Source organism: Pelodiscus sinensis, chromosome 2 (assembly GCF_052426305.1).
Source record: "Pelodiscus sinensis isolate ZL-2025 chromosome 2, ASM5242630v1, whole genome shotgun sequence".
NCBI lineage: Eukaryota > Metazoa > Chordata > Testudines > Trionychidae > Pelodiscus > Pelodiscus sinensis.
In genome coordinates this window covers 181071465-181094830 of record NC_143053.1, presented here as the reverse complement: position 1 = coordinate 181094830, position 23366 = coordinate 181071465, and the positions used below count along the sequence as shown (strand labels likewise).

The 23366-nt window shown below is 42.7% G+C and overlaps 1 protein-coding gene across 1 annotated transcript in view; it reads right to left on the bottom strand.

The window, feature by feature from the left end:
* Positions 1-23366, bottom strand: part of LARS2 (leucyl-tRNA synthetase 2, mitochondrial) — a 118850-nt gene that overhangs the window by 80113 nt on the left and 15371 nt on the right. The window contains exons 4-5 of the mRNA XM_075921874.2: positions 15222-15313; positions 11078-11138 (exon numbers count right to left, since the gene is read on the bottom strand). Coding sequence (XP_075777989.2) covers positions 11078-11138; positions 15222-15313 — 153 coding nt within the window. The remainder of the gene's footprint in view (positions 1-11077; positions 11139-15221; positions 15314-23366) is intronic.

Here is a 23366-nt window from a genome sequence, read left to right as displayed (position 1 = left end):
AGATAGGGACTGTAGGTTTGTTCTTAAGTTGAATCTGTATGTAAGTCGGAACTGGCGTCCAGATTCAGACACTGCTGAAACTGACCGCCAGTTCTGACTTACATACAGAATCAACTTAAGAACCCCAGGCGTCCCCAAGTCAGCTTCTGCTGAAACTAATCAGCAGCTGATTCCAGGAAGCCCGGGGCAGAGCAACTCTGCCTGGGGCTTCCTGTAGTCAGCGCTGGTCAGTTTCAGCAGAAGCTGACTTGGGGATGCCTGGGGCAGAGCAGCTGGGGTGCTGCTGGGTTGCTCCAGTAGCGCCGCTCCTGGGTGCTACTGGACCAACCTAGCAGCACCCCATCTGCTCTGCCCCAGGTGTCCTGATTCAGCTGCTGCTGAAACTGACCAGCAGCGGCTGAATCAGGACCTGGGGCAGAGCAGCTGGGGTGCTGCCGGGTTGGTCCAGTAGTGCCCAGAGCGGGCGCTGCAGGACCAATCGGCAGCGCCCCAGCTGCTCTGCCCCAGAGTCCAAAACAAAAGCCTGGTCTGCTGGGGGGGGGGGAGCACACTAGCTGCGCCCCCCCCCCCCAGCAGACCAGGGACACGGGGAGCAGAGCCTCTGAGGCTTTGCCCTGGCAAAGCCTCAGAGGCGAGGGACCCCGCCGCGGCTGCGGCTTCAGTCCGGGAGCCTGTGGTCTGCTGGGGACGGTCCCCAGCAGATCACAGGCTCACGGACTGAAGCCGCAGCCGCGGGGGGGTCCCGCGCCTCTGAGGCTTTGCCAGAGCAAAGCCTCAGAGGCGCGGGGAACCGCCACTGCTGCCGCTTCAATCTGGGTGCCTGTGGACTGCTGGGGACCGTCCCCAGCAGACCACAGGCTCCCGGACTGAAGCCGCAGCCGCGGGGGGGGGGGGGAGGCGCGGGGAACCGCCGCTGCTGCCGCTTCAATCTGGGTGCCTGTGGTCTGCTGGGGACCGTCCCCAGCAGACCACAGGCTCCCGGACTGAAGCCGCAGCCGCGCGGGACCCCCCCGCGGCTGCGGCTTCAGTCCGGGAGCCTGTGGTCTGCTGGGGACGGTCCCCAGCAGACCACAGGCACCCAGATTGAAGCGGCAGCAGCGGCGGTTCCCCGCGCCTCTGAGGCTTTGCTCTGGCAAAGCCTCAGAAGCGCGGGAACCCGCCCGGTGCCCCTGGTCTGCTGGAGACGGTCTCCAGCAGACCAGGGGCACCGGAGCAGCTTACAGAACGGGGCTTTCTCGCCCCGACTTCCGGGGCGAGAAAGTCCTGTTCGTAAGTGCGGATCCGACATAAGTCGGATCCGCGTAAGTCGGGGACTGCCTGTAGTTGTTATTCAAGTACTTGCAACCTACTTTTTCATGTGTTATTTACATCATATGCATAGTCCATGCAGAATGCAATTCTCCAAGCAATTTTACTCTCATATTATAAGCTGTGGAATTTCAAAAGTACCCTTTTCTATTCAACCATATATAGCATGATTGGATATCAAACCAGTATTTCCACAGTAGCATTTCATTCACTCTTTCCAAAATTATTTATAACCTCATAAATTTACATTAGAAACCCAATAGCTGTAAATATTCCAGCTTGAGAAATTAAGGCCAGATCGCCAGATCTTTAGCTGAAGTCAAAGGAACTGTGCTGACTTAGCTGAAGATGTGACCTTAAATTTTTAACATGGATATAAGTAAACAAGTAATGACTATGATGGAGGAAAAAATTAGCAGATACGACATATACCGTTAAATTCTTAAATGTTCTTCAGGCAATAAAGAGGTCACTTTAACCCACCAAAAATATTGGTCAAAGAAATTACTATCTTTTAAAATTTACTAATGAGACAGAACAGGATATTACATTTTTACATGAAAATTATAGGAGAATTCATCATAAACCAGCTGAAATTGTTCACAAACCAAATTTGAATGGAGCCTGTAAAAAGAGATACAATTTGATAATTACTCTAGATATGAATTGGTGACTTCATGAGACTATGCGTTCATTGTGATGGAGTCCAAGACGGAAAGAGTTTTGTCATAATCTCTTTCTTTTACTGTTGGTGATGTGTTTCTCTATGAAAATTGTATTGTCTAGTTCTTTAAAAAAAAAGTTTTAAAAAGCCAGCTTATATAGTGGCAGGAAGTTGTTTTTACAGTGATAGGTAGTTGTCTAGTATGAAGGTATTTTGGAACAATCTTATTGCCAGTATGAGAACACTAATGAAGACAGGGATATAGCAGTAACTTGTTTAGTGTCACACCAGATTTGGAATCTTTTCCGTTTCTGAAGGTATGCATGATGCACGCATGAATGTATGCAAAAGGATCTCACAAAATTAGGTGATTGGGCAACAAAATAGCAAATGAATTTTAATGTTGATAAATGCAAAGTAAAGTACATTGGAAAAAACAATCCCAATTACACATACAAAATATAGGGTTGCCATGTGTCTGGTTTTGAACCGGGCAGTGCAGAATTTGAGCTTTCTGTTCAGGAAACACATTGAGAAAAGATAAATGTCTGGTATTTTCTAAATAAGATGTAATGTAGATTGTGATGTAATGTCAAGTGAGTCCGGTATTTTTGATGAAGCCATCTGGCAACCCTATCAAAATAATGGGGACTAATTTAGCTATAACTACTCGAGAGAGATCTTGGAGTCATTGTGGATAGTTCTCTGAAAACATCCACTCAATGTGCAGCGACAGTCAAAAAAGCAAACAGAATGTTAGGAATCAAGAAACAAGGGGTCACCAAATGAAATTAATAGGTAGCCGGTTTAAAACAAATAAAAGGAAGTATTTCTTCACACAGCACAAAGTCAACCTGTGAAATTCCTTGCCAGAGGATGTTGTGAAGACCAGGACTTTAACGGGGTTCAAAAAAGAACTAGATAAATTCATGGAAGTTAAGTTCATCAATACTTAGCCGGAATGGGTAGGAATGGTGTCCTTAGCCTCGGTTTGTCAGGGGTTAGAAATGGATGACAGGAGGGGGATCATTTGATGATTACCTGTTCTGTTCACTCCCTCTGGGGAAACTGGCATTGGCCACTGTTGGAAGACAAGATACTGGGCTAGACGGACTTTTGGTCTGACCCAGTACGTCCATTCTTATGGTATGATGAATGTGTGTTTGTTTGTTTTGCTATGTGAAAAGACTTCTTTTACCTCTTCAGAGTACTTCCTTTCTATATTTTGGAACTGTTGAGGAGCTATGCTTTTAGGTGAAGTTTGAGGCACAGGTGAAGGATCTGGCCTGCATCCTGAAAGAGGTGTATAAATGGGTGAAGAGTTATTGGTGGGCATATGAGCATGTGGAAAAGGATAAGGGAACCATGTCTGTCTTGGCCATGTTGGAGCTATCGCAATAACTCTGTCATTTTCTTCATTTTGTGTATCATTTTGGATATTAGCAGAAGTAGAGGAAATGTGTATAAAAGATGTCTGTCCTATTTGAGAAATCAGGCATCCCTGAGAGATTGATGACACATGCCTACTCTGGAGCAGAATTGAGAGTTTTTTGGGGTTTTTTTTTGGCTATGGCAAAGTTGTTCATCTTCAGAATTCCCAACATGTGAACACGCTGTGTCAAATGATGACATCTATTTCCCACTCACGGTCTTGGGAGAACTTTCTGCTAAGCATGTCCTCCCTCCCTCTCCTCCCAATTTATATAGAACATACATGTTATGTGTCATCTTTACATCTTTGTCTGTGATTCTGGGCAGAAGTTTTCCTGACTGTTTGTCAGCCGATGGTCAGGGCAGTGAGTAGTGTGTGTGTGTGTTATACACCCGAGACTTCAACTGCTGAGACCAGGGTCCCTTCGCAGCGGGCAACCTGGAGAAGGTTGACGGGCACCCCAAGAAGTTTACAGGGAGAGCTTATTACACCTCAGATTTCAGCTGCTAGGATACAGGATCCCTTCACAGCAGGCAGTCTAGGGAAGACTGAGAGATGCCCCAATGGATCTGTCACCTGGGAGTGACACAATCCAAAACGCCCAAGCTCTTCCTATACCTGTCCCTTATGACCGGCTGAAGTTCTTTTAAATTGTGCTTGGTTGTGTTACAGCAACTGAAGGAGTCAGGTTAAAGCTTAAACAGTTACTATTTTATTGTTACAGGGCAAACTTAGCTGTTAAATGCTACTACTGTCTTACAGATAACACAGCCACTACAAAGGACAGGACAGAAATTACACTAATAAGTCACTTACAGGTACCATGAAACCCTTTTGGTTCTCTGAGCTCTTATTAAATGCATGCAAAATAGACACCTAGCAGGTATATATTCTCACCCCTGCGTTCCAGACTTGGCATGGCCAGCATCTTTCTCTCAATCCCTCGGGAAGAAGTAGGGCAAGGTTGGGCATCCCACAGACCTCAGGAGACAATCAATACCTGTCAGCAGGTGTAGATGATTGGAGCTCAAATGGGATGGGCTACTAAACCCCTCTTTATGCCCCTTGGGTCATGTAGGCTTCTTCCTGGTCTCAAGTGGCCAATTAGGAAAAATGGCTTTGAACACCAAGTTTCCCACAAAGGGTGCAAAGCATAATTCACACCTGGGAAAATGCAGACAATGGACACCTCTGGAATGTGATGGGCGAAGATTCCTCTCCTGGGACAGTGCAGGCATGTCAATTACCGGTACTAGCCATCAGGACGGCGGGAGGCCCCGAGTCGTCAGCTAGCCCATTTACTGTCTGGTTTCTGTTTATGGTAGAGTCAGGGACAGGCAGCACACCTGCGTTCCCAGGGCATCAAAGGCAGACTGCCTTTCTCTTGCTCTCTGGGGGGTGGGGGGGGCGGAAACCAAGATGGGGTTCATGTCTGGCTACACTGTTCCAAGTTCTAGCATACCCAAGATAAAAATCCTTCTAGCCTTGGACCACCATGACTTCCCACAGTTTAGGCTTTGTTCCTCAGGTGTGTTGTTGTAGAGTGAGTGAGATCTTCCCATAATGTCACTGTCCCCCCATTTATATCTACATCCTATTAGCTGGAAACCTTTTTTACTGTATCCTAGGTCAAACAGTTCCCATCGTGTAGTGCTGTCTCTGAGAGGTTTCTACTGCACACAGTTCCTGGGGTAATCCTTGTGCTTGTATGCATTTCCTCAGTAAGCTATTCACATCAGTTTGGGCTTTTTTGCGGTTGTACCTGAAAGGCTGCTTGTGGGTGTATTGAACCTCACAACATTTTTTAGTAGCACATACATAGCCAAACTTCATATACAATACTAACACATACAATCCTATGAGATATGAATGTTTAACAGATCAAGCCTTTTAGAATGATACCTCACAACTTATATTTTGTATAAAACATATCCTAAGTACATGACAATGGTAAATATTGGAGTATTAAGGTGTCACAGGGGTTAAAGTTTATTGCTGAGCATTTACCTGTAGTCCCAGTAATAAGAAAAGGCTCATGGGTTTTGTGTGGCTGCTAACAACTTGTTCAGAGAACTTACTTTGAGAAGGCAATCGCCTAAATACGGAAATTCCTTGTGCCGCTAACACAGAAAGGATTCTAGAGAACACTCTGAAAGTTGATTTGTATTGGAAGTAGTCCAATAAGGTTCAATCTGGGTAGCTCATGTTATGATGGAGAGTCCTGGGTTGAAACTGAATAAATGTTAGCTTCCTTTTTGACATCACTAAAGGGGGTGGAAGACCAGTTACAGACAGCAGAATAGACTGTACTTCATTTAAGTCCGGGGATGTGATACATACTGCAATTATGTCAGTACCCAGCAGTGGAGAGTTGGACATTTCCAAGACCAGTAAATCCTTTGGAAATCGAAATTCCTACAGTACCATAATGGGCATGAGCTCCGCAGAAGTAAGTGGCAATGGTGCCGTTATCTTTATCTTTAATTTTTTTTCATATTAACTATCGAATAGGACAATTTACCCTTCCCTTTGTCTTCCCTTTAGAGAAGTGACATCTAAACAGGGGTATGCCTAGGTCCCCTGGGTTTAAATGCTGCCTCTCCTGTGTGAGAGAGATTATTAAGTCTAACTGCAAACACTACCACGATTAACAAAGGGATTTACTAAAGCAATTCACAAGGAACATACTCTTGTCTCAAGACAAGAATGGCAATATTGCATCTGACCAAGGTATGAGACATGGACAGCCCATATACAGCCTAAACAGGCACTGCTCCCAAAAATCTGTCATCTTAGGGCACAGAGATGCAAAGACACCTAGAATAGTGCACCCACAAGGCCACTACTCAAACAAGAACCACATGATTCTAACACAATGATTTTAGTCTGTCTTCTAAGGGAACAAACTCCTTGAATGTTGGATTGTAGGTGTTCAAATACATAAGTAGGCAATAGTGATCCCATCCTGTCCTCATCTGCAACCTAAATGCCCTCAATAGGCAAATTATATCATACTGAAAATGGAGTCCATCTGCTGCAAGTTATTTTTTAGACTTCTTAAAATACTTGTCAGACAAATAAATATTCTTGTATGTTTAACATGAAGGTTTAAAAAATATAAACTCATAAGTCAAGTGCTGTGTTGTATTCAATTCGTGAAACTTGCACACTGAGTACACTGCCTGCGACATACACAGTATACAATCTAGATTAACTTGGACTGCCCCCTTAACAATGCTTTGTTCTTCTTGTCTCCACTCCTGAACTGCTCACAAACAGCCTCTGGCATATAAATCATTCCCAGTTATGCACTTGTAGTCTGCCAGTTTCACCCAGGTTTTTACCAGCCTGACTATTACTGCAGTGCGGGGTGATCTCCGCACACTCCTAGTCCCAAAGCTTTTTCCCAAAAGTACAGGTCTTGTACTGTTCAGCTCTCTCCTGGACAATGTAAGCTCATAAGAAGGCCATCATTCTATTAACAGAAACTATGCATAAATTCTGTTATCTCAAGTGGAGTTTCTCAAACATTTCAATTCAATCACACTGGTTTAGATAAAACAAGTTTATTAACTACAAATAAATAAATAAATGATAGACTTTTAAGTGAATACAAATAATGAGGCATAAAAGTAAAAACTGGTTACAAGAAAAATAAAGATAAAATGAAACTGGTGCCTAACTAAACAGTTAGGGTTGCTAGGTGTTGGGGAATTGTGTCTTCTGTCCAGTAAAAAAAAAAACCCCAACAAAACACAGAAAATACCAGACATGCAAAATGTCTGGTATTTTTTGTTTTTCTCGGATGGAAGGCCGGAGGGGACATTTTTCCCCTGCCGCGTCTGGCGGGGGGGAAGGGGTGTCCCTGGGGCCACTTAAAACACTTTCCCCAGCCTCCCCTGCCGCATGGCCAGATACTTCTGGTTCCTCTCCTGCACGTGGGAGAGGCCGCACAGGAGATCTGGCCCGAGGGAGAAGCTCCACGTGCTGGAGCCCTGTGGCACGTCAGGCAGGCGGCAGGGAAAGAGGTGGCTGCTCCTGCCCAGGCCCAGGCCCAGGCCCAGGCCCAGGAGGCTGCCAGCAAAACTCCTTTTGCCGTGAGCAGAATGAGAGGAGAGGGGAGGGGATCCATTCTCAAAGTGGGAGGGAAGGGAAGCCCCTGAGCCCCTTCACTGCATGCGGCACCTTTTGGAACTAAGGGGAAGCCACAGCAGGGCCAGCTTCTCCCCTCGTCCCGCCCCCTTCCCTGAATAGGCTGGCTAGCCTCTGTTAAGAGAGGCATGCAGGACTGGAGCGGGGGTGGGGGATACATTGCAGGAGTGGGAAGGAAGAGAATCACCCCCAGCCCCTTCCCTGCATGAGGTGCATTTAGGGAGGAAGGGGTGGCCACATCTGGGCAAGCCCCAGAACTCCTTCCCTGCAATAAGCTGGTTGCATCAAGGAGCAGTGTCTTGTAGCCTAAGCTAGCCCTACACTGGACGCAATGCCTCCTTAACTGTTAAGGAGGCATGTGGAACCTGAGGGAAAGGCGGGGGGAGGAAGGGGAGGAATACCTTGTAAGCGGGGCAGGGAAGAGAAGCCCCCTCACCCCTTCCTTCCATGGGGTTAGGATTGCCAGGTGTGTGGTTTTCACCTGGACAGTCCGGCAATTGTGTCTTCTGTCCGGTTTAAAAAAAAAAAAAAAAAACACCCCAGAAAATACCTGTATTTTCTGTTTCTCTTGGATGGAAGGCAGGTGGGGACAGTTTTTCCCTGCTGTGTCTGCAGGTCTTCCCCCCCGTCCCAGCTCAACCAATTTTTTTTCCCTGCCATGTTCGGTATTTTTTGTGAAACTATCTGGCAACCCTATTAACAATTTATGTTAAATTCAAACCCAAGTTTCTCTCACCACATGTTCACAGTAATTTTACTGGCCAAACTCCTTAAAGGCCAGGACCTCTTCCTTCTGTGTAATAGTGTAGACCAGTGGTCCCCAACGCGGTGCCCGCAGGTGCCATGGCGCCCGCTGGGGCATTTATGTGCGCCTGCTGAAAGATCTGGGCCGGCCCCGCCCCCGGGCGCGCGACAGCCCCGAAAGGTTGGGGACCACTGGTATAGACCATTACTACTAATTCCACTAATTCCATTAATTATGTTTGTTTTAAATGCAAACAATATACTAAGAGATCTGAGTTACTGGCTCTCTGAAATAATGTTGCTATATTCTGATAATGTTATAAAGCTGACCATGAGATCCTGCAGTGTTCTATCTTGCAATTTTACTGACCACAATATGCAAACCAAAACATAAAATGGTATCTTTTAGGTTGTGACAGAAACTAATAAAAACAAGTATACAAGAGGCTGACCTCCAGTATCTAGACAAAATAGGAAATTCCTTATCTACGTTATACCTCAGTTAAGTAATAAAACCACATCTGGGTTCCACTAGTCTTGCACAGGAGTTTGCAACATAGCCAAAGATAATTTTACATTCAGTCAGCTTTGTAAGTGCAGTTGTGCATTTTAAGTATTACAATTTCGTTTTTATTAAATTTTGTTTTTACCATGCTCTTCTAGTATATATGTGTTACCTGTCAAGCTCTATTGAAATAGAGGAGGCACATATTTAAGCAAAATCAATACATTTCCACTAAAACAGGAAACTCCTGTTTGTCAAAGAGCCATGGGTAGTTTGATCAACCCATAATAAAGAGTATTTTCCTATCATTTTTCAGGAGATGTGGCTCTGGCAATGTTGGCTGATTTTTCCATTAAATAAGTATATATCTTCATTTCTGCACAGCTGTTCAGGCCATTAAACATCTTAGTTAAATATTTGCAAAGAACCAGCCATCTGAAATTAAGTAAAACAAAATAGAGCTCACCAGCTTATTTTCCTACATAACAACTTCGATATGAATTTATATTAACTCTTTTTTTGCCCATTTCAGAAAACGTTGCATAGGACCCATAAGCTAAAATGTCCCTAGCACATTTTAAATCATTCCATCAATACAAGGGCTAAAACAGATGTGTCACAGAACCTATCACAAATATTTAGAGACATCTGAAAGGTCAGCAATTAACAAGGGGGGGGCATATTTAAATAAGCTGTAAGGGAAGCAAGGGCAAAGGTCATAGACTAGCCACAATCCACAATAGGAGAATTTGGTTGGACTCATTTCACTTAGTCTGACAATCTTACCTCACAGCAGCCATATACCCTTCCCTTTTCAGTTGCCAACATCCTAGATATGGCCAATGTTGTAAAACTGGCTAATAGATAAAGTTATGTTAAAGATCTAAATAGTAGATAAATGTTCTTACTTCTCCTGAAGGACTGTCTGCAATATTATACTTAGCTCTTTATAATACATTACAGTAGGCACACAAAGGTTTACCCAATTTGAAAGTTTTATCATAATATGGATAGAAAAGCTCTCTGACACAAAAAGGCTTACAAATGCATGAAAACATTTAAGTGTAAACCATGTGTTAGATGCACTCTCTCAGCCTGTTCTTCCCAAAGCCACTTCTTGGCTATGCAGGACACTTATCTTACTTAAACTGCAACAGTGAGGATCTCATTGCCACACACAGTAGCATGATTTTCAGATTTTTGCCATGTAATTCAATGTCCTTAGCTCTAAATCTAATGAAAATAGAGAGCAGTCTTACACTGGTAGGTAGAAAACAAACCCTCTTTACTTTTAGAGCTGTAGTCCTGCCATAAAAACCCACTGTTAACATCTTTGCCTTTCTATGCAGAATCATACTAACGTAATAAGCAGAGTTTACCAGTGAGAATACAAAGATAGTGAATAACTTCAATCTGTTGATAAATGCAATAACCCTGCAATGTAAGTGCTTCAGAAAGAAATACATTTTCATTCTTATCTCCATAATTGCACAGTCTTTTGTCTGATTTTCTTTACCTTAAAAGCCTTAGTAACAGCTGCTTCTCAAGCACTTCTGTTTTAAATAGATCTTCCAGCTTCCAATGTGCTTTCCTCCCACCCTCCCTCCTGTGGTGATACAGACAACTGTGATAATACAAGCCAATGCTTTATAGTCTCTTAAACAGAATAATCCAGCATTTAAAGATACTATTTTGAACAATTTCTTCACTCCCAGCACACAATAAATATGTGCATATTAAAAAGCATATCTGAAAATATACATCTTATAAAAGATGGCCCAAAAAACTAAGGGAAAAATTATTCTAATGCACAAATGAGATGAACAGGCTCAGAGGGGAATCAGTGTTAGTATGTATGTGCAAAAATAACAAGGAATCCTGTGGCACCTTAAAGACTAACAGATTTATTTGGACATAAGCTTTTGTGGGTTTTTCCCCACAAAAGTTTATGCCCAAATAAAACTGTTAATGTTTCAGTTGCCAAAAAAAAAAGCAGTGTTCCCTTCACCCCCCACATTATGGGGGATGGGATGGAGGGGAAGCGGTGTCAGTGATTATCTCAAAAGTGGGGAAAGTTTGGTAACTAAGTTTTCCAAATTTGTTTCAAGTATATTCATGCTGTGTAGTAGTCTGAAGCAGTAATCATCCCAGATTTACATATTATACAGTTTCTTTTTTACCTAACATTATACAATTATGGAGTTATTATTCTATTTTGCACTATTTTCATACATTTAAAAAGACGTAAAATCTTACAGGAAAAAAAGCTTACCCGTTCCCAGCTAAAAGACAGACCCAGTGCATCAAGCTGATCCCGCATGTGTTTAATATTACTGCAAAAGAAAAATATGAAACAAGCACATTAAAGAATATATCTAGCTATTTTTGATTATGTAATGCACTTGTTATCAGATGCCTGTAAAACTCTTTGAACCAGAAAGGTACAACAGAAGAGTCAAATATCATTAAACTACATAAACAGTCCAATGAAAGTAGTTGGCTAACAGGCAAATCTTTCTTATGTGAACACTTTAAACTTAAAGGCTTCCAATGCATTTTTGTTCAACTTTTAATGACCATCTGAACTACACACTGATTTTTGCCTATACTTTGAGTGTAACTGAAGAGAGGAGGCCAACTTTTTAGTTTTGGAAAAAATGCTTTTCCATGATTATTTACTATGTGTTTTGCAGTAGAAAGTAGAGACTCCACCTTCATAGTGCTACTAACTATACACATGCCTTACAATCCCTACTCCAAATTGCTTAAATCTAAGATAAGACCTATCAGAAGAGTACAAGAAATAGACAGAGGGGGGAACCAGGTAACAGTGAGACAACAGTGAAAAGTGTAATGTGTTGTATTACCAGTGCTGAGTGATTTGTAGGCATCATGGCAGACAAGTTTTAAGGATAGATTTGACATGGATAACACAGTGGCACTGTGGATATTTACAGGAAGTTCCTCCCATTTATTATGGGTAGGATGGGAGAAACCACAAAGGAATTTCTTTAAAAATGTGACTAGTATTGGCATTATTTGCTCTGAAGTCTCTTCACTAAAGAGCACAGCAACAATATCTTCCCTTTGATGGTAGTCAACATAGTCCCTGCAATGTAGCGAGACCCATACACCAATATCAGGACACAGCTGCTCTCCACCAATCCTGGCAGAGGGAAATAAAGGAGAATTCTCAAATACACACACCTCTTACATGACATAACGATGTGGAACATAATAGGATGTTCATAAACGTTTACATTTCTATGGAAATTAAAGCAAAGAATTAACATTCTGGAAATTCTGAATTGAAAATTGGAAATCCCCTCTAACTAAATCAGAATAAGGATGGGCCAGTGGCTAGGGTACATACCTAGAACTTAGGAGACAAAACATATTTCTTCGAAGCTTTTAAGGCCAGAAGGGAACATTATAATAATCTATTCTGATCTCTATATAACCCAGGGCACAGAATTTCACTCAGTAACATCAGATTTATGTTCAGCACAGTTTGGGAAACAATGTTCAGATGCATCCATTGCTGTCAAGAGATATACTTTCTAGCATAAACAAGGTTGTAGAGCAATTCCTCTCTAGAAACAGCTGGAGACTAGTTTGAATGAGGTAATAGCATTAGGCCAGGTCTACACTAGAAAAGGTCTGTTGAGAGTATAGCAAACCCTCTTGGGCCTGGTTGACACTACAGGGTTAGGACAATGAAGGCTGCTTTGCTGCCATAGTGTCTTTACTTAAATTCAGCTTGCACCAATGTATGTGCCCTTCTATGCCAATTTAGAAATACCATTTACCCAAGAAGCATAGAGTCATAGTATTTAGGTGGATGCAGTTTTAGTGTAGACACTGTATTGCTTATATTGACTGTTACTGGCTGTCAGAAGCCATCCCACAATGCCCCACACTGACAATTGGTAAGAGAGCTCTGATGAGGATTTGCATCACTGACACAATGACACATACTCAAGACAGGTCTTAATTGGTGGCTGTATGAAAAGGTAAGTTAGTGTATATACAGTTTTTATGGGCAAAAATATGCATTTGCCAACATAATCCATAAAAAATTATCTGACTATAATAAGCTATACCAGCAAAAGTTATATCCTGCCAGGAGAGCTGTCTGCACAATAGGACGTTACTGGTATAAAAAGTATCATTAAAAAAATTACACCTCTAGCAATTTAAATAAAAAAATTCCGGTGTAGACCTGACCTTAGTTTATTTTGTTCTCTCTCTTGCTGTGTGTGCGCGCGCACGCGCACACACGTCATTCTGCATCACCACACCCCCAACTCCAAGCCCAGAACATGCCCCCTACTCCGGAAATAGCCTCTTGCCATGCTACCAGCACCATCAGAGGCTTCCCCTTTGACTGGCTTCTTCGCCTGCAGCCCTACTGGCTGCAGCTCCTCTGTGTGCCACCCCCAGCCTCCTCACTCATCCCCCTCAGCCAAGACTCTGCATCCACAGCCTACTCAAACACTGCCCTCTGCCCCCTGACCTCTTGCCACACTACCAAAGCTACTGGCAGGCTTCTCCACTGACTGGCCTCTGCAAAATGGGGTGGGAGGATGGTGGCTCCATCCCTGCACACCTCCTGAAGCAGTGTCTGCCTGCCTCTGGGATCATCCCCAACCTGCCCATCCCATGCACCTGCCACGCAGCTTTCTTCTGTGCGGCCTGGGCCTGCTTATAGCACTTTGGGGACGGGCTGCAGGTTTCCCCCCAAATGAGAGGCTCCGGTGTGTACCAGTGACCTGGGGCCAGACCCCTAGCTCAGAGGCTCTCTTCTAAGCCCACCACGAGCTGGGCAGGTCTTGGCCACACTGCACACCCTGCTCTTTAGGGATGGCACAGTTACACTGCACCCCAGCCGCCTTCCCAGCTCTCCAGAGCGCCACTCTGCACTCTGGGCTCCCTGAGCTCGCCATGGTGCAAAGATGCCCCAATAGACCTGTTCAGAAAGGCTGAGCTGCGGGTGGGCTGTGGTTCCTGCTGTGGTGGCTGGGGCTGTGCTATCCGGGGCTGTGCTACACGGTCTGGTAGTGCTCCTGAGGAACGGGGCGCACCGCTCGACAAATTTGTGGGAGGGGACAGGGTGTGTGTAGGGAGGCAGGAAGGGATAGAGTGTATGTGGAGATGGGCAGTGCAGTAAGGGGGAAAGGTGGGGGTCAGGGAGATATGGGAATGGAGGCAGGGGGATGGGCAGTATGGGGTGGGGATTTGGAGGGATTAGGGAAGGATGGGGATGTAGGAATGGAGGAAGGAGGTGGGGGTAGGGATGGCTGGAGGGGGATGAGCAGTGTAGGGTGGGGAGGAGGAGAGGTTAGGGAGGATGGGGGAGCATAGGAATGGAGGTGGGGGTAGGGATTGTAGCCTGGGAAAGAGTTTTGTGAAAATTTTACATGAGTAAGGCTGGCCAATCTGATTAGAATAGATCTAAATTCGCCCTCTATCCCAGATTACAATTCCGTGGAACCACAAGTCTCTTCCTCTTGAGGGTCAACAGACGACCGACCACACCACCACCTCAGCTCAAGGAATGAACTAGAAAATAGTTTTATTGCTAATGGAATAATGATTATGATTACCACAGCAAACACTACAGTAAGAACAGAAATCACTTGAATTCCTTCCCAAAATGTCATTAACATAATTAATCCCAAACTTATCTAAGTATACAAAAAGTAATGATAATAATAGTAATAATAATAATTCCTACACACACAAGAATCCCAAGGTTGGATGGAGAAGGGTGGCAATAATTCTATGAACTCAGCAGTTTACACTTTCCTCTGAACTACCTTTATGTAGTACATGATTTACTCCTGGGAGAATACTGTGCCACTGTGTGCATGCATATTAATGAGCCGTTCATATGTTTGATTATTTTGCAAAGAAAAACACTTCTGAGAATGTTAATACTACTGAGTGGAACAAAACAAAAACAAAACAAAACAAAAACAAACAATAATGGGAGAAATAGAGCCCAATTTTGAGAGGTTTGGAACACACAACTCGCACTGAACTTAGTAGGAAATATAAGTGCTTGTCATGTCCTAGGGTCAGGCCCAAATGAAGGGCCAATCATCTTCCACCCTCAATTTGATCGTGAAAATGTCAGCAAATCCACCCAGATAATTCATCTCCCTTAGTTATGTACTCTAGCAATTTTTATTCAAGAACAAATTCAAAACCTACTTATGCTGATCTCAGAGTTTGGGAAATGTCACATTTATACTATTCAGCTACTATGTCTTCTACAACTTGCCATCTGGAGTAGACCACCTTTCGAGTTTATAAAATCACAGTGCTATACTTCAGCTTTTAAAAATTTAAGCAACAGTACAATTCATTATTTATATTGTGAATCTGATAAGTACCTAGTAGATAAAACATACCTTTGTGTCCAGTTTGCTGGGTGCAGCCCATGTTCAATTGCAGCATTTTCTGCAGGTAATCCAAATGCATCCCATCCCATTGGATTTATCACCTTGTAACAAAAATTGAAAAATGTTATCCTTTGTCACTTTCTGGAGTGAAGTTAGTAACACCTTCAGGGCTCAAAATAATGAACTGTTTCACATTTCAACATTTGCTTTCCCTGATTTGAGTCACTCCAAAAAGTGCCCACTGAGACTAATTCAGCTTTAATGGAAATATGAGAAATATCTGCCTGCTGTAGTTTGGTGACATAGGGAATATGAATGAAGTAGGAGTAGTTAATTTATAGATCACTCGCATAGTGCTTCTAAATCATTATTTCAGTAATGGGTTAACATTAACAACATCAGCCCTCTGTAATTGGTTACTATGCCAGAAGGCAAAACAACTGACATTACGAGTCTGAAGAAGCAGTTGTAATACAAATCTTTGTACTAGAAAAGGGGGAAAAAATGAAGAACCAGTATATCTGGACACAAATTCCTGGATCGGAGAACCTGTTGCATAGCTCCTGGTCAAATCTGAACCTGTAGCGTGCCTTTTTATCCAATTCTTGTATTTTGGTTTAAGTGAGAACCAAGAGGAAGGAAAGAGTTTCAAATAGCCCTAAATAATTCAGGCAAAACAAAACATACACAGAGACCCTAAACAAGTTTTGCTGAAAACAATCTTGGGAATTTTGGCTGAAGACTTTTACACACAATATTTTAGAAAGATGTCAATTAAAAGACAACTGAAAAACACAACAGAAATAGTAATAGAGAGATAACCATGTTAGTCTGATCTTGCTAAAACAAAAGGAAAAACTATGTAGCACTTTAAAGACTAACAAGATGGTTTAACAGGTGATGAGCTTTTGTGGGCCAGACCCACTTCCTCAGATCATATTCTGGAAGAGAATTGGCATGACCATAGAAAAGCTCATCATCTATTAAACCATCTTGTTAGTCTTTAAAATACAACAGAAATAAAGAGGTTGATTTAAAGTGGGGGAAACTATAACTTTCGAACGGATAACTATCCGATTAGTCAGTCAGAAGTACAAGGTAAATTCAAGAAGCTTTTTTATTTTCCTGAAAGTCTGGTAACGGTGTACAAATGGTTTAATTTAACACCTTAATACTGCTGCTGTTGCAGGACCATGGATGTTGCTGGACCAGAGCACTACAGCATAGCCCCGCGGCTGTGGAGTCCGGCAGCTTTAGAGCAGTGGAGCCCCAGCTACCCTGGGGCTAGTAAAGGAGCTGGGAGCCTGGTGGCCCTAGATGCAGGAGAGCCTGGTGATTTGCCGATAAACTCCAAGCTCTCCCAGGATTTGTCAGCAGAGGGGCCTGACCTACCTTTGTCTGGCAAACTCCCTCCTTTGGGATTGGTCAGGTCCTGAGCGTGCATACCAGGGAGGTTCAACCCATAGTTTGGCACACTCGAGACCTGACCAGTGCCTAAACAAATCTGCCAGACCATGGAAGGTCAATATTGTCTAGCAGCATTACCAACACTTCCACTGCTTACTGGGATGTTAGAAGACATTTAGGGGTAAATTAGAGCTAAACAACAGCACAGAACACTGAGAGCCAGGACTGGTGGCTCTAAACAAACCATATGGGGCCACAGAAAACCAAACCAAACCAAACCACAGACCATGCACACTTAGTCATCACCTACCATTCCATACCGAAACCCATACAGGGTACCATTAAATCATGGGCAGAGAACCGTAGCTCCTGACTTGTCTGGATCCGGCCCCTGAGGCTCAGGACCCTTCCTGCATTGGGGACCCTGTGCTGGCATTCTAGCCCTGTGGTGGAGCAGCTGGGGAGACTGGAGCACACAAATCTACAAGACTGGGTCTCCCAGGCTCTAGTGTGTGAGGAGTTTTTTGTGCAGCCCCAGATTGATTTTTCTGTGGGTCAATGGGCCCCCAACTCAAAAAAAGTTCCCCACCAGTGCATTATACAGTTACAAGCCATCCTTGATGGGGACTGCATCCTGAAAGAAATCTTTCCTGGACCCCACTTTTGTGGTCTTCAAACAGAAGGAAGCTCCCAACAGAACACAAGGATTCTAAGTGGCACCTGACCTTGCAATAACAGATGGAAAACCTCCACATATCTCTACTGCGAAAGTGATCAATAACCCTCATAACAACACACCTTTAAAATCCATGGTCCTACATATGCCTATCACAACATGTGATATGTTCCATCCAATGCATGAAATGCCTCAATAACTATGTAAATAAAACTTGACAATCACTACGTTCTCAAATGAACTCAGAAACACGATAAAAGACACTCTGATCATGGTAAATGATAAAACGATTGCTATCACTCGAGGACAAACTCTTTTCGCAAAGCAATCCCTCCATATCTGACATATCAGTCTTTGTCTTCAAAGGAAACCTGCACAATATCTTCCAAAGATGAGCCTAGGAGCTTGAATTCACAACTCCACTAGACACTAAGAATCATGGACTCAAGAGTTACTTGTTTTATGACTTGTTACAACACGCTGTAACCCACTAACCCTTCCTTCTCCTAACTGTCCACTTCAATTTAAAAAGTCTTTTACAACATGTGTTTATGCCTTATCCTTAACGATTTGCCCCACGTCGTATTTAGCTGTGACACTCTAATTATCTTTTTCAGACTGAAGAACTCTGAAGTTTGAAAGCTTATCTTTTTCACCAACAGAAGCTGGTCCAATAAGAGATCTTACCTAATGCACTAGGCCGCTCATCACAATAAAAAAACCATGCAATCATTGTACTCTGTGCCTTCCTATTTAGGTCTATCAATCTTGGAGGAAATTTTAACATTTATTTTTCTGAGGTGATACAGTACTGATATCTCCTCACAGATTTTTTTTAATCAATATCTGGAATTCTTATTCTTATTAGGACATCAATTTAAGAGTTTCAACAGCAAAAGATATTTTGCTCTAATAGGTATCTAAGGTGACCCTAAAATTTAAGGACCAAAGAAATATTTACATTTGAGGTTTTACTGAAGCCTTAGTTTTAGAGACATATTACAAATATTCGCAAGTCAAACTCCAGAATAGATGTGTCTATGTAGTTGCCATAGAGACTAATGTAGTGCACATAATATATTACAGAAAATCATTTCAAGTTCACTGTCTCTTTTATCTCTATACCGGGGTGAGGAACCTTTTTTGGGTCAGGGGCCACTGATGAACAGAAAAGTCAGTTGGGGGCTACACCAAAGTGAGAAGCAAAAAGAAAAACAAAAACACTCACTGATGTGGCCCCCAACTAAGAAGCAGAAAGACACTTTCCACATTCCCCTTACGTACCATAGCCTAGGGCTAATAGATTTTGTGGGTCTCCTTAGACTCTGGGGTAGGGCCAAACATGAAGAGTTCAGTGTGGGGGAGTGGGATGCCAGGAAGCAGGCTTGAAGTGGTGGAGGGCAGGGGTGAGTCCTGAGTGGGAGGAGGGGTGCATAATGTGAGCAGAAGGAGCTTGCAGGAGTGGGCTGGGGGTTGGGGTAGCTGAGAGGGCAGGAGCAGGCTAGGGATGCAGGAGTGAGGGCAGGAAGGGGTGCAGTAGTGGGGTTGGGGAGTGGGCGATGCTGGTGCAGGGTCCCCAGTGGTGGGGGGGAGGGCTGAATTCGGCCCCCAGGCCTTAAGCTCTCCACCCCTGCTCTATAGTAAGAATGGATTAGAAAGGTTTGTGAAATGCACTTGTCTAAATAGTAAGATGTCTGTTCCTTTTGACCAAAATCAGGGAATCTACAGATTACAATAGTTCCCACACAGCTCTCAACACTATCCTTGTCCACTCAAGTAACATGGACACAGCACAAGAGAAAGATGCCTATTCAACTGAGTATGATTCCTATAGTACTGAATACAGGATAGAAATCAGAGAAGAGCATCTGAAATACACACCTTACTTGTAAATCAGAAGATACATCAAACTCAAATAATACTGAGAAGATATAAGGACAGTTTTACTACTGTCATTTTCTAAAAGGAAAACAAACAAATCAGGGACAAAAAGAAAATAATTTGTAAGGCATATGGATATGTGCATCAGTTCCTTAGTTATGTACAGTGATTCAGGCACCATCAGAAAACACACTATTTCCCCCATGATTACAGATGAACCAATGAAATGTGAGAAAGTCAATCACTTTCTTATATATTGACTTGACATTGACTTCAGAATAAGGTCACTATATCTTGTGGTTATACAACTGACTGACCAATTCTGCTTACTAAGAGATCATTGAGCACAGCAGTAGCCTCTTCCTGGGCTGAGAAGTCTTGTTATATGAACATAAGAACAGACGTACTGGGTCAGACCAAAGGTCCATCTAGCCCAGTAGCCTGTCAGCCGACAGTTGCCAGCACCAGGTGCCCCAGAGAGGGTGGACCGAAGACAATGATCAAGCGATTTGTCTCCTGCCATCCTTCTCCAGCCTCTGACACACAGAGGTCAGGGACACCATTTCTATCCCCTGGCTAATAGCCTTTCATGGACCTAACCTCCATGAAATTATCTAGCTTCTCTTTAAACTCTGTTATAGTCCTAGCCTTCACAGCCTCCTCTGGCAAGGAGTTCCACAGGTTGACTACACGCTGTGTGAAGAACTTTCTTTTATTAGTTTTAAACCTGCTACCCATTAATATGATAGGTGTTCCCTAACCCACCAGATAGCAAGAAAAAAATACACCCGTAGTGGGCAACCTCTAGCCCATCAAGTTCTACGTGTGGCCTGCAAAACATCCTGCTGGTTTCCATCTTCATAGTTTTTTTTCTTGCCAGTATTACTAGCGTGACACACAAGGGCAAATGACATGAGGTTCATGATGCTTGCACACAACATTGACTGGAAGAGCCATGTGCTCCCTCTGCATCCAAAAAAAAAAAAAGTGATGCTATGGTTCAATTGGCACCCCCTGCAAATTGTAGGTATACAAGCACCATTAGCAAAACTACCTTATCCCAGGAGATGTCTTGATTACAACAATCCTGCAGCCCACTGACATGAAGGAGGGCCATTTATGTGGCCCACTCATTAGCCTTGATTGTCCATCACTGTAATAGACCCATCTCCCAGTTCAGGCTCTTTTCTGTAATTCTCAGGAGGTCTACACTTATTAAGTGAGAGAGTCAGCAGAAAGGACATTTAGAGACAGTAATAAGTCAGTTCTGAGAGAGAGCATTAGCAGAAAGGAAGAAAGCGCTTAACCAAATAAGTATGCTCTTTGTTCCACATTCCCTCATCAGCGATTTTAACCTAACAAGCAGTAGGTGAGCTCATATAGAGGAAGGAAAGCACAACAAGCTTGTGGCCAAAAACTACTCCTATTATTAGGAAGCAACTGCTATTCAGAAACTGGTATTCTGTAATCTGCATTTTTACATGAGGCCCATGAAGTTACCTCAATAAAGGTTACTTAATATCATGTTCCTGACCATTACCACACACAATCTCTTGTCTCTTCTAGAGAAAATTTCTGAGAAGGGTGCAATTGGGCCAACTCTAACAGAAAGTGATATATTGAAAGATTTTTAGATTCCAAAGAATCAAGCTTAACATTAGGTCATGGCACAGAAACCGTGTTAGTTTCATGATGTGGTCCATAATCTCAGGACAATGGGACAGAACTCAGATGCCCAGGTGCTTCTGTCAGTGATAAATGACTGTTAACCAGGAGGCCCTGTTAACATGATTACAGAATTGAAAGAGGAAGATTTAAGATAGTTTCATCCATTCCTCTCAGAGATTTCAGACCCCTCCTCTTGGAAAGTTTTCAACTGTGCAATCTCTTTATGTTCTGTCTTGACAGACACCTTATTTCATGTTTGTGTGAAATTGTTGGGTGAGATCAAGAATGCTACATGATAACACTGTCAATATTCTGATAATATTCAACTTTATCTCCCTATTGATTTGACTAAAGAAGGCATGAAAAATGATTGAAAGCCCTTTGCTTAATTGCTAAAAGGAAACAAAGGGCTTGTTTGCATTTTTGGAGTCGTTGGTATTAGGGATGTTAAGGACTAGTCAACTATCCAATAAGCATATGCTTATCAGATAGTCGACAGGATAGTTGACTAGTCGCTTCCATCCCCCTTCCCCCGCCTCTATTTTATAGAGGCAGCAAGAGGCAGGGTGAGACCCAGGCTCCGTGCAGTGCTGCTGCTTTGAAACTGATGCGAAGTTTCAAAGGGGCAGCATCGCCCTATTGACTAATCGAATAGTTGATGCAAAAATTAATCAACTACTCGATTAGTCAATTACACGATACTTAACATCCTTAGTTGGTATATAAGGAATAGTGTGTCATAAGCTGCCCTGTAGTTCTTCTTTCATGATGTGCTGCATTCCGTTATGAAAACTTATAAATGTACCAAAAATTACATCTATTTAATAAACTTTATACAGGTTGAACCTTTCTAGTCCAGTACTCTTGGGGTCTAACTGGTGCTGAACCAGAGAATTTGCCAAACCATGGGAGGGTAAATATTATCTACCAGCATTACCAATACTTTCACTGCTTACAGGGATCTTAGTAGGGATGTAAGGAAGTAGTCGACTACCCGAAGAGCTTATGCTTATTGAGTAGTCGAGATGACTACTCACTTCTCCCTCCTTGCTGCCTCTGTGTCAGCCAGTGCTGGAGGGAGTCGGCTTAAAAGCAGTTCCCCCCCCCCATCAGCGTCTCTGTGGTGTGGGGGGAGGGAAGACAGAGGAGGAAAAGCCTGATTCAGTCTTGGCTCATACCGCCCCCAAGAGTTAACCCCGTTGCAGCTATGAATTTTAAATATAGTAGGAACTAGGCTGCCTGTGCGCCTGGCTCCTACTACATTTAAACTTCAGTGCTGCGGTAGGGGTGGCAAGCAGCCCTCCTCTTATCGACTAATTGATTAATATATGGAAATTCAATCAACTATTACTCAATTAGCTAATTAATCACAACTTAACATTCCTAGCTTTTAGAAGACATTTTGGGGGTAAATTAGAGTTAAATAACAGCACAGAACACTGGGAGCCAGGACTGGTGGCTGTAAACAAACTTTATGGGATCACGAGAAAGTTGGCCACATGCATAACTGGACCTCAAGGTAACTAAAATCATGCTAGACCATAGCTGTTGCTGGATCAAAGTGTGCCAGACTAGAGAGATTCAACCTGCATATAGATATTATTTATTTTAAAGCTGGAAGGAGAAGACAACCTCAGACAAAAACAAATGTTATTGTTTAAGTGATAAAGAATTTGAAGGACCAATGGCCTAGTATGTTTTGACAGATCCTACATTCCTCTACTTACCTATACATTTGAGTGAGAATGATATTTAAAAATAAGCTTTCCATCTGAGATAAACTTAAAAGGCAATTTGAAGACAATCAGCTAACAGAATCTGATATGTAGAAGCTAAAAATCAGGAAGACAAGGAACTGGAAACCCCAAAACTGTGAATATCTGACTACTATGTATGATCATGTAAGCAGCATTATTTCAATAATTCTCTGCAACAGAGTGTCATTTTATAACATTCCACTAATCTACTGCCCAATTAAAAGAAAAATCAACCCACAGACTTCTATCATCATAATAACTATGCTTATGTAATGCTCTAATTTATTTCTATTCTTGCTCCCAAAAGAAATAAAAAATGCAAAATTATTCTCTTACTCTATGTCCATACACAACAAAAACTGCTTAGACAACACAATGAGGTCTCTGTCATCCTCAGTCTTTTAAGTTCTTATCATGTTTAATTGCATCCCCCAAAAATTTCTCTTTTTTTAATGTCAAAGTCAGTCAGCTAATCAACATCTTAGTTATGTGCCTTTGGAAAACTGGATTCAAATTTGACTTAGTTCTCATGAGATGTATATGGTGCTATCCACTTAATCTGAAACACAGTAACCATCTAACAATTTAACAAAAGGGGCAACATTTCCTCAGGAGAAGCTAGTAGAAGTAAAAGCTAACAATGATCAGAACTGAAGTGCAATGGTATAACATGTCATTGTGACAAGTGCATTATAAGGCTTAGGTAGATCTGTTTGCCTGTCTTCAATACCATCAACTGCCTACATTTCCAAAAGCACTAGCATA